General features: G+C 41.0%; 1 protein-coding gene across 11 annotated transcripts in view; it reads right to left on the reverse strand.

The window, feature by feature from the left end:
* The window catches only part of CORIN (corin, serine peptidase), a 352,509-nt gene that overhangs the window by 151,070 nt on the left and 181,445 nt on the right, over positions 1 to 19,994 (reverse strand). For 8 of the 11 annotated variants that reach the window (XM_025198376.1, XM_025198375.1, XM_025198371.1 and 5 more), the window contains 4 exons: positions 15,565 to 15,672; positions 11,297 to 11,407; positions 9,297 to 9,419; positions 2,079 to 2,180 (listed from right to left, as the gene is read on the reverse strand). In XM_025198376.1, coding sequence (XP_025054161.1) covers positions 2,079 to 2,180; positions 9,297 to 9,419; positions 11,297 to 11,407; positions 15,565 to 15,672 — 444 coding nt within the window. The remainder of the gene's footprint in view (positions 1 to 2,078; positions 2,181 to 9,296; positions 9,420 to 11,296; positions 11,408 to 15,564; positions 15,673 to 19,994) is intronic. The other 3 variants (XM_025198372.1, XM_025198378.1, XM_025198377.1) reach the window with 3 other exon arrangements.

Consider the following 19,994-nt stretch of genomic DNA (forward strand, 5'->3'; position numbering starts at 1 on the left):
AGGTTGAGAGGTGACCTTGTGGCTGCCTATAAGTTCATCACGGGGGCACAGAAGGGAATTGGTGAGGTTTTATTCACCAAGGTGCCCCCGGGGGTTACAAGAAATAAATGCCACAAGCTAGCAGAGAGCAGATTTAGACTGGACATTAGGAAGAACTTCTTCACAGTTCGAGTGGCCAAGGTCTGGAACGGGCTCCCAAGGGAGGTGGTGCTCTCCCCTACCCTGGGGGTCTTCAAGAGGAGGTTAGATGAGTATCTAGCTGGGGTCATCTAGACCCAGGACTCTTTCCTGCTTATGCAGGGGGTCGGACCCGATGATCTATAGAGGTCCCTTCCGACCCTAACACCTATGAATCTATGAATCTAGGTGTATCTTAAACCAATTTCAGCCATTTTTAAACTGGTTTATGTACACTGAACTTATGTTCTGTTACAGGTTTTAACCAGTTTCTGATCACTTAAACCAGTTTGTGTGTAATGTCTCTCCCTAGCCTATATGGCTAAGGATGTAATTCATCATTTTGTTCATTTACAGAAAAAAATTACATGTTTAGGTTAAAAATGAATGTGCTTTCCTCCAAAGTTTCCTTAATACCTATTTAACTGACTCCAAGGTTGTCCAGGTTCCACATAAACACCTAGGCTAGGGACAAACATTCAAAAAGCCTGAGCCTGAATTGATTAAATCTTTGCAAGTTTGTTTAACCTGGCTAGGCCAAATCAGTTTTGTAACCAAACAAACATCCCAGAAATGCCTGCAGTGGCTCAGGCTAGAAGCCCGCGGGGGGGAGGGGGGGTGTGCTAGAGCAGCCCACCCTTCCTTTGCACATAGATGAGCTGAGGGGGGCGTGGCCAGGCCCTGGCAATAAGCTGTGATTTTGTGTGTGTGTGTGTGTGTGTGTGTGTGTGTGTGTGTGTGTGTGTGTGTGTGTGTGTCCCTCTGAACAGCCCAGCAGGGAATGTTTATCACCCTTTAACTCGGTGTTTATCACTCCATTAAGAAAAGAGAGGGACACTACCAGCTGGCTGTTGATTCTGCCTCTGTTCCATGTGCCACAGCTCAGAGGTAGCCAGCATGTGGCCTGCTAGTTAATGCTGAGATGTCTGTGAGGGACAGGGAATGCCGGCTTAACGGGAGGGGCAGGGGGGGGAGGAGCAGAAGCTAGGCTCACATTTTCAGCCTTTCTTCTAAATTTTCTCTCACCCACAGTATCTGAAAAAGACTCTTACAGGCACACCCCACTCACCCTATTTTAATTTATGCCTGGAGGAACTGTTATATGAGCCCATCATTCATCCTTTTGTTTAGTCACTAATATGTAATTACTACTACAGTATGACTAGCTGTATTTTATCAGTGAGGGACCAATGCAGATTCATGAGTCATACAATCACAGGTAGATGGCTAGGCACACCAATGACTGATTAACCATCTCCCAGCAACAACTGCTCAAGGAATTACAAAACACAACAAGTGGCACAAGTGAATGTCTTGACAACAACTCAAATGAATGCCTGCCAGATCCTGGAGCAGGGTAGAGCAAGAGAGGACAAAATACTAGAAAAAGGATCTCTAGGCCCCACCAGACTCTTTTGGCCAGGAAAATAACTTTATCAGCTTAAATAACAAGGAGGAAAAAGATCCAATCTAGACTCTAGGCATGGTGTCATTCCTCCTGGGGTTGAGGGAAATAGGCCAGCAGTTTACACATGGATCATGTTATTTCATTTGTGCATATATTTAATACTCTTTCACTGCACTATAAAACACTGCTATAGTCACCACAAACTAAGAACAGAGCAAAGAAAATATGTGTGGGGAAAAAAATCTTTAGAATCAAGGGTCCTTGAGTATGCTAGTACAGTTGCATTTTTAGTCACGAACTGGGATGACACATTTGTTTCTGGTTTGGCCTAATCAAAACCATTTCAAAACTTAAATGCTAGACATGCAACAAGTAAGAATGAATGAAAAGATTCTTTTCTGTACCCTGCAGTGCATCATCATAAATGCAATGAAAGGGAAAACTACTGGAAGTGCACTCTAGGACAATGGTGTAAAGCACAGGCCAAACTTACTACAGTTTGTCTGGCTGTTCCTCATCTCACAGAGGGAAGAGGTGCCACAAGAATCAGGACAGGAAGTACATCTCTGGTCTCCTTCCTGACAAGAAGTTTGACCTGAAGAAAATAAATACAAGCTTATTAACTGTTATGAGTTAGTGAATAAATTATAGTGTAGTGGTGAGAAGATGGTCACAAATGTTGCCAGTTTCCTTCAGATAATGGAACAAGCACTAATTGCTAGGTGTCATTCACACTTCCAGTATTAAAGTTATTCCCTCTGGTAATTACAGTGTACAAAGTATGCACTGGCAAATACAGATAATGCTTTTAAGATCCCCAAAAAAATGTCATGTCATCATTTCCTTCCTGTTTCTTTCCCTTTTCTTACTCCAAGGCATTCAATTTAAGCATTCAGGGTGCCTGTAGGCATCTGGGGATGCTGCTCCAATGCACAAATGTAATTACAACGAGTTGAAGTGGCCTCAATTACTTGGAGCAGACTTGATTAGTTGAATAAGCTTCAGTTAAAGAGCCCCTGCTAACATTTTGAAGTGTGGGACACTAAATACACAAGATGCTGCGGGCACTTTAATTAGAGTGGGTCTTGGAGCCACTCTTATTAAAGTGCCCTACCCCCGTTCCTTGAGCATGCGTAAATACGACCCAATATTCTGTATTCTGGCTGGTGAGCAAGAAAGGCCGCAAGTCGCTCCTGGGACTGTTTGTGGTGAGTAAGCAAGAAAGTGTAAATTGGATAAAAAAATGTCTTCTCCCTTCCTGGATATCAAAGCAAAAAAGCCTACTGGAATTATTGTGTATTGTGTATTATTTGCTTTTTATTTGTGGACAATAAAACACATCCTAATAAAAGAATTGTAGAAGTTTTGCCTGAAGCTTCATTTCCCTGTATTGTCTGGTGAAAAAGTCCAGCAGTCTAGAGTCAGCTATTAAAAAGCCAATGCTAGTGTGTCATCAAAAAACTGCTGTCAAGTACTTTGGCCAGTCAATTATGCTTCCCCTTACATTTAATTGAGAAGTATCTCCTCCCCAAACCATTAACACTTCTCCTAAGAACACAGGTCTGGACTGGCAGTGAAAGTTCCCTGTTTTACATCTTTAGCTATCTTGCAAAAGTAATTGGGTTAGCTGTTCTTGATTTGGGGGAATTTTGAATTATGTACATAGACACTTATCAGCCATCACAGCCCCATTGTACCTGACACATACACAGTACAGAAATACTCTTTGCCCCAAAGATTTTACAGTAAAAAGTTAAGCATCTTGCCAATGAGGTAGCCTGATTGTTGGTATCTGTTCATCCCTTCTGAGAGTTCGCTTCATGATAGCTACTGAAGCAAAGAGAGATATCTTTTATATCTTTGCCTCTTGTTCTACATTATGATATGGTGCACAGTTATAGAAAACAATCCAGTTATAGAATGCAACTTTTCTTGGTTGTCTTATTTTACAAGCATACTTAATTCTAAAAGGAAACTCACAGGGTGGGAAAACCTTTGAAAGTTATCAAAAATCTGTGAATTAAAACATGGTCTAAAGTATTATCTTGACACCTCCTTCCCACCCCCTAGCCGGAGACATTTCTCAAGTTTTTAGAGCACTCCATCTGTTGTACAGGACAAATTCTTTCTAATCATATCATAAACTATTCTGAATCCCTCTAAACACACTCTGACATGTCTTCGGAAAGGATTATAAACTCAGTTGTAGGTACCTCTGTATTGGATTTCCACTTGCACAAAAAATGACAGCAGTAATGTCAGCTTATGCCATAATTACATTTCCTTAAGTTATGTAAGGAAAGGGACTGTTTTCTTCGTTCAGCAACATGGTAAGACAACATTCAGTGATAGAGTATATGGATGAAGTAGCAAGGTACTGGCAGCTCTCCCTCACATTTCTATTCTGATTTCACGTGTGCTCTGTTTGCAGCTAAATCAACATCCCATTTAATTTTAAGCACCAACCTGACTGCCTCTGTTAGGTGAGCATAGACTCCTTGCACTGTATAAAAACATCCTTAAATAAAAACATGTTTTACGTTCAACACAATTGTAGTTGCTTACAGCCCCACATAGCGTAACTATACACAAAAAGATGGTCATACCATTGTTCTTCTGAAGAAGTTTCTGCATTATATTGCTATAAAACATAGGTGGAACTTGAATTTTGAAAAGGAGGGTGCAGATGGTGAGGTCCATAATCACATATAAAACAACTCTTATTTTTCTCCAGTTAAAAATAAACTAGAAGCTTTACTAATCCATTAGGGGCATAGGGTGGTATTATTCAGTTAAAGATTGAAGGAAGAATACATATAACTTCATTGGAATAAGTTAAAAACAATCTGCAAGGCTGTGAAATAGGAGCTTCATTACCAGGAACAGCTAAGAGAGCAGAATTGCAGAACAAGGGATAGCTTGATTGGTAGAACATCAAGATCATTAAAAAGAAGAGAGGCCCATTAACACCTGTGGAATGAAGAGGTGGGAAGGGATCAGGTAGGTTATAATGAACCATGACATTTATGGACTCCCTCAGTGCTGCCTGACTAGAAATGCTGCTACCACTGCCAGGCAGTTGGTTTTAAAATCAAGGAATCAAAGGCATGTGCAAGTGCACCCCTCCTGGATCTACTGCTATATAATTGAAGGCTTCATTTAAAAAATAGTTCTAGGATGCATGCCTATGAAAGGACTTTGTCACCTAAAGTGAGCTATAAGTGGAATCTGCTTAAGGATAAGAGTGCTATGCACAGAAGTCTTGTCTAATACCATATGACTTTAAGCTTTTGCTGGTAAGGTTGTGCTTCTGCCTCTGTCTTGGTGGGGCAATATGGAATATCCCAATTGTGACCCTTAAATTAAGCATTTTTATACCCAGCTACCATGAGGGGCACAATATAACAGACATGTTCAGTGCACGCCCAACACACACTTACAGGATTTAGTTCAGCACAAACCACAGCTGCCACTGTGTATGTCACTTACAAACATGTCTGGAAGTGGTGTTTATCCAGTAACTTAGTAGTTACAGCAGTTGCCTAGACTAAGTGAGATCCTTAGCCTGAGGGGATTTAGATCCACATGTCCCTCCCAGAAGAATTCCTAGCCAGGCGGCTGTATTCTGTCCTGGGGTGGCAATATTCTCTTCTCTTCTTGAAGCTGTGCCACTTTGCAAAAAATTCAGGATTGAGTGGACAAGGGAAAGGAACCTTCTAGTCCAGTGATTAAAGCAGCCACCCTAGAAGAGGGAAGACTTGGGTCCCAGTCTCTGTTTCAAGGAGTATTTAAGTGTTTTATGCAATGGCCACTTACATTTATCGCCATTTGCTTGTTTGCCTCTCCCAGCACTGCTTCGTCCCTCTTTCTCCCCCACCTTTTGTATTAAAATCACTTACTCAGCTTTATACACTGCTCCATGATTGTCCTTTCATAGCATCTGCTGAAGTGAGTTTGAGTTCACAAAAGCTTATGCTCTCTTTCCATCTTATTCAGTAAATCTATAAAGTGCATATCTACCCTGCCCTCTGCCAGAAAGCACAAACCCTTATAACCAATATAAGTCACTCCAGTCTGGGAGTGAAGTACTCCTTAGAAAATGTGGAGTAATTATGTACCCATGTAACTTACATGGGGCACGTCTACATGAGACATTTACTGCTGAGTTAACTCCACAGTAAAATGTGAGGAACTACCAGTGCAGCCCTATGAAGCTGTAGTAAACTAATAAATGCCACCATAGAATAGTACTTGTCAATACAAGTACTATCCTGCAGCAGCATTACTTACTCAGCTGCAATGCACATGTAGACGCCGATGGGACTGGCTGGAGCACAAGGCTGCTTCAGTGTGGGGGGTTGCTTGCCAGCTAGCCCTCCAATGAAGCACCCTTGTGCCCCAGCCAGCCCCGCTGCAGCACACTGAGCTGGGTCAGAGCAGCCCCAGGCTGGCAGGCTGAGCCCTGGGGCCCCCTGCTAGCTGGGGTGCACTGACCTGGCTCCATGTGCTACAGTCCCAGGCAGACATGTAAATGTGGCATCTGGGAGCAACAAACTCCAGTGCAAACTATGCAGGAGTTTATTCAGTCAAATTAATAGTAGATGCACCCATGGCATACCAATGTTGTCTCTGCTCCCCTAGGATAAAACTGGACCTTGTTTTTCTCCCAGAACAAAGCCTTTTATCCTGGGAACCTACAAACATCCAAGCCCTTTGTTCTGTTTTCAGAGGTTGTGAAATACTGGCAGTAACACTTTTTCCTGGAACAATCTAGGCTAATTCAAGTTAATTGCCATTCATTCCAGGGACCAACTGTATATGGAACTATGCTGCTCCTCTGTTTTGACTTGAAGCAATCAGAACCAACTCAAATGCAACGTTGTTTTTACCCCTTGTCAGCTTCTGCTGGAGTAGCTGTTTACAAAGTAAACTGCCTCTTCTGTCACCTAGTGGACAGACAATGTAATGCTTTCTGTGGGCAGCTGGCTTGACAGAACTGGTTGCATCTGCTCCTTATTACCTAATAAAATCCAGGGAAAATTATACTGTTGTAATCATGTGACATACCTAAATTTTTATTCAGTCTATCCAACAGAAGGGTGAAAGGAAACTTACACATGGAAAGGATGTGTGACACAGGGGCAGCTTTTTGAAAATCACTGACAAAGTCATGGCAAGACCAGCTAGAAGTTGAAATTAAACCAAATCATCCTTGAAATAATCTGTAACTTATTAGCTGTGACACAAGTCAATATTGGAACCATTCATCAGGGAGGTGGTAAACTCATAACCTCACAGAGTCTTCAAAATGAGGTTAGATGCCTTCCTAAAAGACGTGCTTTGGTCCCATGCTTGAAAAAAGTCTACAGTTTCATATATGCAGTCTAAATGAGCACAGGGGTCTCCTTTTGGTCTTAGAATCAGGCCTTATATCAGTCTGGTGGAAAAGCCTGGGAACACATTCTGCAGCTTGTTTCTCCTTGTACAAAAAGCAGTCTGGGTTCTCTGGAAGAATTCAGCTTTAATCCAACTTCTTCTCTAAGCTGTAGGGCAGCAGGGCTCTCAAATGTACGAACTGGAACTCTGTCTGATGGTTAAACTGTGTGTAGAGAGCTGGCAAAATATCTCCAACATACATGCCCTGATAACAAAAAAAGTTCTGCCAGGCCCAGTGGCACATTAAGATTTACTGGGGCTCTGGGCAAACAGAAAATTGGAGGTCCCTCACCAGGTGAGAGCAGGTATCCTTTGGATCTGCCAGGGGGCTGTGGCTGGGCCTGCCCAGCCTCCTTGGGGCATCTGAGGTGAGACAGGCAGCTGAGGTGAAGGTAGCTCCAGCCCTAGCTTGCCCCTCCACCCAGCAGGTGTCACGCAGCCAGAGTTGCAGTCCCCCAGTGCTGCAGGATGGGCCGGGGCCAGCTTTGGGGGGAGGGAGGGAGGGGCACGAGCTCTACCCCCAGCTGCCTACCCGGGCCTCTGCTGGCCTTGGTGGGGCAGGATGGGGCTATCCCATCGGTCCCAGTGGTGCTGGTGCTACAGGCTACCCGCAGATGGCAGGGAGCGAGGTGGCCCATGGGGCCTCCTGGCAGCAGATGGCCCCAGGAAGCCAATGCTACCTGCAGGGAGCCCCATGCCTGCCCCTAGCCTGGGCCTGGCCAGAGGAGAGGAGGCACACTGCCCTGGATGCCTGTGGCCAGGATGCCTGTCTGAACCATGCTGCCTGATTGGCAGGGGCCCCTGGGCTCAGGACCCAGGCATTAATCCACCTCTGGCCAGGCCCTGACATTAATTTAGAGAGATACTTTTCCAGTGAGAAAAACAGACAAGAGTTTCTAAAAGAAGATCTTTGCTCTGGATTACTACATTAGACAGATTTCTTCCCCCTGAATATTTAGGGATAAAAAAAAAACCAGGGAACATCTTATAATTTAAAGGCATCACAAGTAAATGTTGGGATGGGAAACTTTTAGGCTATTAGCAGATAGTCCAACCATTGATTATGTGAATAAAGGTCTTATTTCCTTATCAGCTCCTTACATCTCAGTCATATCTGGTCTATTTACTAACACAAACAAATTTTATTTCTGATAGTCCCACAGAGGCAAAAAGTAGTGAAAGACAGACACCCACATGGATTCTGTTCTGTGTCATGTGTCAATTTTGTCAGCTAAGTTCTCTGTTACTGTGAAGGAATGATTTAAGAGGAAGAATACTGAGTTTGGTGAATACAACAGGGCTATTCTGAAAAGCTTCTGCAAACAGAGTTATATGCTTTAGTTTACCCATTCCCCTTTTTCTGGTCCCTTCCATGTTACAGGTGCCAACAAGAGGAACCAAGGGACCTGGAATATAGACTCAATATAGGATACAGCAAACACAAATGGATACTAGATAAAGGGGAAAACAAGGAAAATAAACTGAATGGAGTTACATGTGTAAAAACAGGGCAAATTTTGACCCTAGATTTTTAAATAGACACAAATCAATAAACAGACTTGTTCAACGCAAGTTTGAGGCTACACAGTTCAATGTAATGCTATGCACAGATATCAAAGCTAGCTGTGAGTACCAGAAATGGTATAGCTATGTTAACACAGGTCTATGCCTGTGCTGATTAGCCCTCATTTTTAGCCCCTGCTATATTAACACAAATAAACTATTTCTAGTATCCATGCTGCTGCATTGCCTGCATATACATACCCTCACATTTACCATTCTTAGTGAAGTACAATGCCTTGCACTTTTTGGAGGGATTTTTCCCCATTATTTCTTGGAATAGAAGATAAGTGGCAATGGGAAAGGCCAGAAGATTCAATAGAGGGAGGAAGGAAAGGAATAAAAAAGTTGGAAAGAGAAACCTGAGTGGAAAGAGGACAGAAATTTGTAAAGATACAAATGCTGTTAGAACTTTCCCACCACAAATTATAATTGGTTGGTGTACTGAAATATCAGTACTACTCTGTTTAGAAAATCAAATGTTGTGCTGCTTGCTCTGGTGTTCCTTCCCCCACCCCACACATCCCCAGAGGTAGCATAGATTTGTCAGGAGTGCTCCAGAGAAAATTCTGCTGACAATTTGGGACACTTCTTGTCCCGAAGTCATCCCCTAAGTGAAGAAAATCCAGTTTTCACCCCATAATCCCAACAATGAATTTTCAGTATGGTGTGGTCACTTGTGACCAGTAATTTACTATAAAGAAATGCAGCATACCCTTACTGTCACTACAGTTCTCTTCATCGCTTCCATCCTTACAGTCATTATCTCCATCACACTGGAAAGCACTGGGGATGCACTGTCCACTTCTGCACTCCACGAGACCCTGGCTGTGACATGCTTTGGGAAGCAAAAACACAATTCAACCAATTTAGTTTTCTAAAGGTCTCATTTCTCTTAAGCATCATTTTAAAGTTACTATATGTGGAACATTTAGAACTGCTCACTTCCAAGGTTGCCAGGAACTTCCCATTATGAAGGTTCTGTTTTCACATGTGAACAGTTGTGCCAAACTTCAGCCCATTTGGGCTGAAATTTTACATGCTATGTGTTTGCCTCAAGCTCAATTCAACACTCAACTGTTTCCTAGACAAGGATAAGGAAATACTTTTTTTTTTGTTCATATTGAAAAATTCCAGTGACCTTTCCTTTGAACAGCTGTAGTACCACCAAGGTTTTGAATTTGAGAAGGGATTGGCCTACATTTTATTGGGGATTTCCTTTTTGCTGTCCCAAAGAAAATCCATCCAAACTTGGCCAAGTTATATATCTTTGAAAAATAGCAGTTCCTGCATGTTCAGAAGAGACTTCCTTGATTTAGCAACTAAATTTTCCAAAGTCTGCCTGCACTAGACAGCCTAGAGCTAAGCCTAACTTTCACTGCTCTGGGATGATGAGGGTGCTGCCAGGCCCTGAACTGAGAGGACAGGAGGGGGCCTATCTAGCCTATCCATGAATGCCTATGCATTCATGTCCACCACCACCACCTCATTCCTTCACACACACACACCCTGGACACATGTACCCTAGAGAACAAAGTTGCCTGTCTCAAATGCAAAAGGAATAAGAACTGGACCTGTGGGGAAGGGAGAGGAGAAAAGGATCGAAAGCTAGGGTAGAGTGTCCAAAAGAAGGAGTAGGAAGGAGAGTAGGAATGGAAGTCCAGAGAAGTGAGGCTAGGACTTGCTGACCAACGAGACTGGGCCTGAGATAAAAAGCCTGGAGGAGTGGTGCCAAGAACTGAATATGTAAAAAGAATGGGATTGAGATTGGGACCAAGTGTCTGGAGTGTAAGAGAGACAGGACTGGTTCCCAGGTCAGAGGAGAGAGAGAGGTAAAGAGGCAGAAGAGTCTCTGCTCATTCTCTGCAGTCCCTCCAAAGGCTGGAATGGAACCCAAGGTTGCCGAGCCTCACCATTTCTCTTCTGTTAGCAAGTACCCATGAAACCCACTGGCCCACTCCCTTCATCTGCTCCATGTAGAGTACAACAATCTAGTCCTGTTCTCAGGTACTTCATTTGCTCAACAGAGGCCTGTGTGGTAAGCCTAAAATGTCCAAGACTGCTGGTAACCTATCTGGGTGTCACTATTACAATGCATAATAGAATTTGGGTATTTTTCAGTTGCTTTTTCAAAGCTAGAAAAATTACACCTAAAACATGTTAAAAGAACATGATGGGTATGAAGTCAAGTACTCAAAAGGTATGAAATGCCAGAACTAAGGATCCCTGTGCAATCTTAATCAGGCTCTCCTTCTGCATATTCAGTATGGTAATTTTAATTATGTGATTGCATAGGCATTTCCTAACTTTAATTATTGAGCTTGGAACCTCCACATTCGTTTAACGTATTTTTGGTATGTGCAACTTTAGCATTTGTTGCCACAGCAGACAGAGGCCAAAATTATGGCTAGGAACTCACTGTGATTGGAGGTGCTACATAAACATACATGAGGACAATTTAAGATACAATTTACCTTAGTTGAAGTATTTGAATTATACTGATAATGAACCAGCAAGAAAGGACAACAGAGCAGCTGTAGTTCATTTGATAGAATTTTTAACAGTGCTTACCAGAGTATATTACCTGCAAAGACATTTGCTGCTAATCAAAATACTTGAAAACATATTAAGTGCAATTTTTTGTCTTTCCATTAATATTCTAAGCTTAGCACTGTTTTAAAAATTATTGGGAGATGCAAGAAATTGCTAACTTACAGCAGTTGACTTCATCTGACTTGTCCACACAGTCATGGTCCCCATCACATACCCACTGTACTGTTATACATCTCCCCTCTCCACATCGATGTTGCGTTACTGGATCACAGTCTAAGTAAAATGAAGAAATAAGAACAAAAAAGAAATAGGGGGAAATAGCTCCAACTCTTTAATTCCTATATTTCTGCTTAATTATTTGATGTTCTAGCAACTGGTCATTTTTTACAGACTTGGGAAGTTTCCCCAGTATTGCTACAGTACAGAAGGTCATTGTATCAGCACTTATTTCTTACTTACGAATCTGTACGTATGATAGTGAATGTCTTGAACAATGCAAAAACTAAGGCTAATACATTTAGATACTTAAGGTGTCACCTAATACAAGATTCTAATGGTGACTGCTGTACTACAGAACAACATTTCCCCCCTTATAACAGTGATTTAAGTTTACAGTAGCAAATGGGAAATATTTTTGTACTCTGTACAAAGCAAAATATTTTTATACTTTATAAAAATATTTTTGAAAATTAAATTTAAAGTAGGTCAAGTATTTTCACTGGTAATTTCTACATGGAGACATCTGTATTGCAGAGTATTTGTATTCAAACTGCAATCCACACAGAACTTCCAAGTGGTCTACAGAACTGGTTCTCTACCAGTGGCACAGTATATCATTATCTGTCGAGAATTTATGATGACATGAGGTAGATAAACTAAGCAGAGGTTCCAGGATGGTACAATGAACTGCTATTATTTTGGTAATATTTTAGTTAATTTTTTACATTTGACTCAATTTATAGTATTGACTGGAAAAAATAAAAATGATGAGTCAGATAAAAGATTAAACTGAACCTCAAAGAGTAGTATAAGGAACAAAATGTTGTCCGACTCCCTGAGGCTCAGTTGGTTGAAGAAAGAGACAACTTCTTGACAACTACTATTGTAGCAGTCTTTGGGAAATGAAAAAACTGCTGGAAGTGCTAGCAATCTCCAACAAGGATTTGGCAGACTCTGTGACCTATATTACAAAGAAAATAGTTCATGATGCTGAAATAATGTTGATGCCCAGAAATTCTGCCAGAAAAAAAAAAAGCCAAGGGGAAGGATTATCAAAGACAGCTGTTCCAAGTAAAAGATAAGACATATGATTATGAACACAGATACAAACAACAATGAAAAATGTGGGGCTGCCGTGAGAAAAAGTAGGAGATAATACTGTCTCTGGAAACTCTACTTCTTCCTATTAACTCAGATAAAGATATTAGTTGAGAGATAGAATAGACATACCAAATGTTGGTTCTCAAATGGAAGTAGCTAAAAGTTCCCGTCAAACAAAGTAATCGTCAGTAAACAAAGTAATTTTGCCTCCGTCAAACAAAAGTTCCCATCAAACAAAATCTCATGGATGCAGCTTTCCAGTTAGCTAACCTTCTCAGCTAACATAGAAAGAAAATTTCTTCACACACCCACTATAAAACTGCTTAAAGATAAAACAATTTACTCTGGACTGCTATCCCTTCTATACTAAATCATTACACTTTGACACTCTACGTTTTGGGGGGCGGTTTTCATAAACAAGCGCCAACAGGAGGCAGGGGACTTATCTGACTCTTTTACCAGATCTTGTCCATCAGTGATGCCATTTTTTGTCAAACCCTTAGAGAGGGTTAAGTAAATTAATACATTTTATATAAAAAAAATCCTGAAGTTTAGAAAGTAATCTCTATTAAATTGAGTTTTTACTTCCCTTGCTCTATTATGTTATTTATTCAAGGAAGTGTTATTTGCTTCCATTCTTTTAGAAATGATTACCAACCACACCAAAGAAAATGAAGTGGCCAGAATTTTTCTGTAAGAAACTGATTCGGCCAACACAGCTCACAAAGAGCAGCACTGAATTTTACCAGAAAAAAGTAGTAGCAGCTGCAGAGTAAAGCCTAGACCCTGTAAACAAGAAAGCCTGTTCCACACTTAAAGTTATACCAGTTCAAACTTTGGTGTAGCTGCAGTTACACCAGAATAAAGATATACAGAGATATTCCTCTTGCTCTTCAGGCAAAGCAGAAAGGTTAACTATACTAGTACAGCTCATGCATAACTTTGCTCGCATGAGAAATCTCACCAAATGTTTAAGTCATCAGTCTACACATATGAGCAAAGTCATGTAAAATATTAAGGTCTCTAGCAGACATGCAAGCGAAGGCTTGCATGGGGATCTGAGGTGGGATCCTCAATTGCACTTCCTGCCATACCATATGTGCATGGCAAGAAGTGTGATTGCAGGATCCAGCATCAGATCCCATCACACCTCATTACTAGAGCAGGGGGAGCCTGGGATCGCAATCCTGAGTTCCCCCTACACCAGCAAACAGCAAGCTCCCACAGTTTGAAGCCCCATCAGCTAATGGGGCTCACAGTCATGGGAGCCCATCATGTGCTCCTGTGGCTGAGAACCCAGATCAGCTGATTGGGCTCCCAGCCAGGGAGGCACATGGTAAGATCCCACAGCTGGGAGCCTGGATCAGCTGACAAGGTTCCCAGCCACAGGGGTGCACCCCACACACCTAGGAGCCCCAGCCTGGCCACACATTCAATTAATGACATAATAGGAATGAGCCGCAAAGTGATTATACGTTTTTTGTGTAAGAACTTTGTGGCTGGTTCCTTATCTGATCACATCATTAATTGCACCAGTATATAGTTGTGTAACAAAGCTGTGACTGATTAACTGGTTAATCACATTTTAAGCATAGCATGTGCCAGAGACCTAAGTGTTTACAGGATTAGAGCTATTCCTTTATGTTTAGTTGATATCGATATGAATATTGAATTGTTTAGCATAGCTAGTATTCATTCTTGAAAAATAAAAACAATTAATAATAATGATGATAAAAAATAAGTAAATAGTTAATAATGGTCATAGAGACTTTTTGTCATGTTTTGAATAGATCTATGGAGGAAGTACCAATGCCAGAGAAGATAAATTTACAGCAACCAATATCCAAGATAATAAAACCCAGTAGACAGAACAGAAAGGAAAGTTTGAATAATAGTTGCTTATACAACATAAAGCACGTCAGGAACACAGGATGTGTTTGGAGCTAGATTAAATTTCTTAATAAACTTGTATTTTTCCTCCAAAAATGTTTGCCAATTTTTTTATTTTTTTTTGTGATTAAAATCATCACTTTTTTCATGTTTGGAAAAATAAATTATTATTTCAGGAAGGCTTTTTTTTTTTTTCCTATACTTGTGAAATATTTTGGTTTCAGACTGTACAAAAATCTTTACTTTCTCTGCTGTCTACATTTTTTCTTAGAAAAGCGAGATAAAGTGAAACAGAAGTTAGAAAGCAGTTTGTTCATTAAAAAAATAACCTTTTACTTTTGAAAGATGCATTTTAGAGATTAGCATTGCTTTACTTTTTCTGTCTGGCAAAGTCAGAAGATTTTTTTCCAAAATTTTCTTTTTTAAAAAAAATAATGGAAAAAGCCATTGTTTTTCAATGACAAAAAACATTCACTTGGAGTTTTCCCATTAACAGTACTATAAGCAGGAGGAGATTCATTAATAGGCAGAATCCTGAAAGTCAACAGAGAATGGCATTTTAAGAAGCAGTGAATGGACAGTCGTCAACCAGGGCAATTCTGTTTTGATACCTGAACAAAAAATTCAGCTTTAATATTTGTTGGCATCCATGATATACAGTCTCTCTAGGTTTCCCTTTGCCTCAGATATGTTCAGCTGAGCTAGCCAGAAAGCTATCAACGTATCTTGAAGTTCAGAATGAATAGCAAGATCAAAATCTTTTCAATAAATATGCTTCTGATTTTGCATAAAACAAATATTGTGCAAAAATGCCATTCCCTGAAAACTTATTGAATTAATGACTTATCTATCCCAACATTTTAAATTTGTTATGAAACCATGCACATTTTAATCTGTTTTTATTTTCTTAGTAAAGTGGACTCTTCGGGTCCATAACTTACTTTCTGATGCATGCAAGGAAAATCATTGTCAGTTTAGGCAATGCTATCAAATACTTAGGAAAAACAGAAGCATAATGATGTAACTGGGTGCCCAAGGCAGCTACCACACACCGGGTCAATGGAACTATCCCATAGCTGCTGCCACTGCCAACAGAATTGCAGGGTTGCAATGACAGCTGACCCCTCTCCCTTTCCCCTGCAAGTCGGCATACGGGGCAACTACCCCAGTCACTCTGCACAAGTTATGCTACAGTAGAAAATCATATCACTGCCATTTACCACAGTTTTGTTCATCACTCAGGTCTCCACAGTCGTCATATCCATCACAGACCATGGTGTAATTGAGACATTTTCCTGTGTTACAGTGGAATACATCATCACTGCAGTCTGCAAAACAAGTAGTTTATAGCAAATCAACAAAACATGATATTAAGTTCTATTTATACAGTAGCAATGCTGTGAAATGTTAAACTAAATTATATGCATCAACACAGGGCTTTACAGTAGTAAACACAGGTCCATAACTGTATTCTGTGAACCCCTCGGCTCAGTAAAACTTAATGTGGAAGAGTAAGAAGGATCAAAAACCCTTTGTGGACTTTATTCTTTTGGTCCTGCTCCTTGCCTTCTTTATGTGTGATCAATAGCAATGGAGGGGAAAAAAAGAATTTACATCATAGAAAAACTGTGGTGTTTATTCCTTTTCGTTCTCTTTTCATCTCCTACACACTGACAAACTAATCCAAGGGAGTCATTTGGAAGAAACATCTTTGGACACTAAACTGAGAATATTCAAAATGTATTCAAGATGTTCAGATACCAAGAGATATCAAGTAACTGAAATATTTATTCTTCAGATAGATTAAATGGGCTAGATAACCAGCTGCCAGATGATATGGGGGCAAAAAGCAACCACCACTTCTGGACTAGTCATGACAAGATTTCCTTGTAAAAATGTTGTTTGAAGTTCCATCTATGACAGCAGAGTAGTATGTCTTGCCCAGTGGTTCTCAATATTTTTAGACTTGAGGCACCCCTTGGAAAATACCAGTTCTTAGCACTTACTCATTCCTAATTACAGAAAAAAATTAAGCAATTTTCTGTTGGAAAGAATTTAGACAGTATGGAGACACTCAAAACAGACACTATGGAGGTCTATTTTAAATCTCTGTGTTTATCCAGTGAAGGTGTGTACACACCTAACAGCTAATATTGCATGGCACCTCGTGGCACTCGAGATCTCATGGAACTGAAGAGTGCTGCAGCATCCCGACTGAAAAATCACCGGAGTTACCAAATAATAGGTATGCTGCAGGACTATGCTCTGGCATGTACTGTACTACTGAAAAAACAAGAGTCTCTGTTCTGTTATGCACTATACCAATAATCAAAAATACCACATCACAAAATTCTAATGTGATCAGATGTTCAAGGCAAAAATTTGGGATTGAGGATAAACCATACAGCCAACCTTCAATAAATAACCGTACCCAATCTCACTGGTATGCATTATCATGTGATGTATAAGAATGACACAGAGACATATTCTGCTTTTTTATTTTTGCTTTTTTCATTGGAACTCATTATAACAATCAAAGCAATTATCCTTTTCTTATTAATGTACTTCCAGTAACCATCCAGAAATTGTGTTCTGAGCATATGATGGCAGAGAACAGCAAATATCATGAGAGCAATAGATTTTCGGATTTCCATAAAAAGTTTTCATGGTATAAATCTTCTTTCCTCCCAGAAGTGAAAATAAATTGTGTTTACTTGAGTAGAAATTCTTCAACTGAGGCTGAGGAGGAATTGTGTAAGTCTGCCTGGTAAGAAGCAGTGATATCAGCCTACTGCTGTTAAGATGTCACTCATAAGGCTGCATGACCCTCAAGTACTTTAAAATAAACTACCATGAACTCCCGGGGTTAGCTCTGCAGCATACTAACTTGAAATGACACAAAATAATGGGTAAATTTTTTTTTTTCATATTTGATGCTAGTACTAAGTTTACCCAGGTGCCTGCCAAATTATAACTCACAGGTAAGAAACTGATTGAGAGTTAAAATAGAAATGTATTGTTTCTTCAGGTTCTAAGACTTTCCACTTCCAATTAAATAAGTACAGTAACCTTTAAAAATATGACCAGCATTTTGGGGCCTTGGCCCCTTCCATCCCACTGCTGCCAATTGTTTCAGCAGGCTTTCTATATGCCTGAGGTCAGACATTACACTTTCTCCAGTAAAATGACACTGGCATATAATGTTTGACTCCTGCAAGTGCCAATATTTTATTAGACCAACTAGATAGCTACAAAAGAATTTCTCTGTTTGCGAGCTTTCAGGCACATGCACCCTTCCTCGGGCACAGGGGAGTGCAAAGATTGTCAAATTTCTCTCAGGTGCAAATGAGGTAAATAGACAACTTTTACTTTTATCTGAGACTATTTTACATAAAATGAACTTTTCCAACAAGGAGATCTTACACCAACTTTCAGCTCTCCTGTGAAATATGAATTTTCATTTCCACCTGGGAGAAATTTTACGATCTTTGTATTCTCCCATGCCTGAGGAATGGTGTGCGTGTGTCTGAAAGCCTGCAAATAATTTTTTGGTTTTTTTTTACAACTAGCTAGCTGGTCTAAAAAGGATATCACCTCTCCAAGAATCCTGATTACTTGTCAAATGAAGCATACTTCAAGATTTTTCCAGCACTGCAAAAGTCTCTGGAAGAAGCGGCATCCACCCTCCCACAATATGCCACAGAGAACTGCTCAATTCTTTCTTCACAGATGCAAAACACTACTAGAGTTTTCACCTTCTTAGCAGAGATTGGAAACTCATTATAAATCTTAATTTTCAGACTCTTCTCATTATACTTCTTTTGTTCTCTTCCACCTTTGACTGTGTTATGCACCACATGGATATTATAGTTTGTTACGGGTGAATAGAGAGTGGGATGCTTTCAAGGGAAAAAGTACAGACCAATTTTTAACTAATGCAATGTCAGTTGCAAAGGACACCAAGTTTTCCATATTCAAGCCACTATCATGCAATTTTTTTCATCTTGTTTCACCAGTCTTTGTAAAAAACCAAAAAAACCCAACCCCACCTTCTCCAACACATTGGATACGGAAAAATATTGTGTAACTGATTAAATATTTAAAGTTGCCATTATTTGAAGCAACAGTTGCTTTGGAAAATAATTCATTGTCTGAGATTAGTCAAAAGCAGTTAAACTGAACAGACTTGTCAAAACATATTCCACCCTGCTCTCAGATTCTGCGTTCCTATAATTAATTCTTTTGATTTAGCTTTGACTTTGAAAGTACTTTGGCTGTCAACTTCACCTCATGGTCAAGTAATGAGTAGCTGTGATGATGTACAACTGCATGGCACGTGCAAATTATTTTGGCAGCAATAACATTGCTTTCTTCAGGGGTGTCCTCCACTGTGAAATATTTAGCCAAACTGCTGCCAAAATGTTTGGATCTCATTGACATGCAGTGTTTCTGTGTGTTCCCATGCTTTATATTAGCACCTTCTGTTTAATAAAAGCCACATTGGGCATATGGTTCCTTGAGCCATCTCCAGATCCTTAGGTTTTGCAATTCGGTCTCTAAATTCAGGTTCCAATAGCAGCTCACTCCTCAAAGAACTTTTCTGTCTCTTTTGTAGAGCATCATTTCCCTTTCATAGTTTCATAGCTGGTAGGGTCAGAAGGGACCTGAGGAGATCATATAGTCCGACCCCCTGCCATGGCAGGAAAGAGTACTGGGGTCAAACGACCCTGGCCAGATGTTTGTCCAGCCTTTTTTTTAAAGACCCCCAGGGTAGGAGTCAGCACCACTTCTTTTGGAAGTTGGTTCCAGATCCTAGCCACCCTGACAGTGAAATAGCGCCTCCTAATGTCAAGCTTGAAACTACCCTCCGCTAGCTTGTGTCCGTTGTTTCTTGCAACTCCCGGGAGTGCTCAGTGGAAACAGGGACTCTCCCAATGCCTGCTGGTCCCCCTTGACTAGTTTGTAGACTGCCACTAGACCCCCTCTCAGCCTTCTCTTTTGGAGGCTGAACAAGTTCAGGTCCCTCAGCCTCTCCTCGTAGGGCCTGCCCTGCTGACCCCTGATCATGTGGATGGCCCTCCTTTGGACCCTCTCCATATTGGCCACATCCCTCCTGAAGTGCGGCACCCAGAACTGGATGCAGTACTCTAACTGCAGCCTGACCAGTGTCGCATAGAGGGGGAGGATCACCTCCTTGGACCTGCTTGAGATGCATCTGTGGATGCATGACAAGGTGTGGTTGGCCTTCCTGACCGCGTCCCCACTTTGCGGCCCATGTTCATTGTGGCATCAATAATGACTCCCAGATCCTTTTCTGTCTCAACACTGACGAGAAGGGAGTTCCCCAACCTGTAGGTATGCCGCTGGTTCTTCCTCCCCAGGTGCATTACCCTGCACTTGTCAGTGTTGAACCCCATCCTGTTCTTATCGGCCCACCCCTGTAACCTGTCTAGATCTGCTTGCAGCCTGTTCCTTCCTGCTAGCGTACTCACTTCACCCCACATCTTAGTGTCATCTGCGAATTTGAATAGGGTGCTTTCTACCCCCTCGCCCAAATCACTGATGAAGATGTTAAATAGTGCGGGCCTGAGGACCGAGCCCTGGGGAACCCCACTGCCCACATCCCTCCAGGTCGAATAAGACCTGTCCA

Source organism: Alligator sinensis, unplaced genomic scaffold, assembly GCF_000455745.1.
Source record: "Alligator sinensis unplaced genomic scaffold, ASM45574v1 scaffold134_1, whole genome shotgun sequence".
NCBI classification, from domain to species: domain Eukaryota; kingdom Metazoa; phylum Chordata; order Crocodylia; family Alligatoridae; genus Alligator; species Alligator sinensis.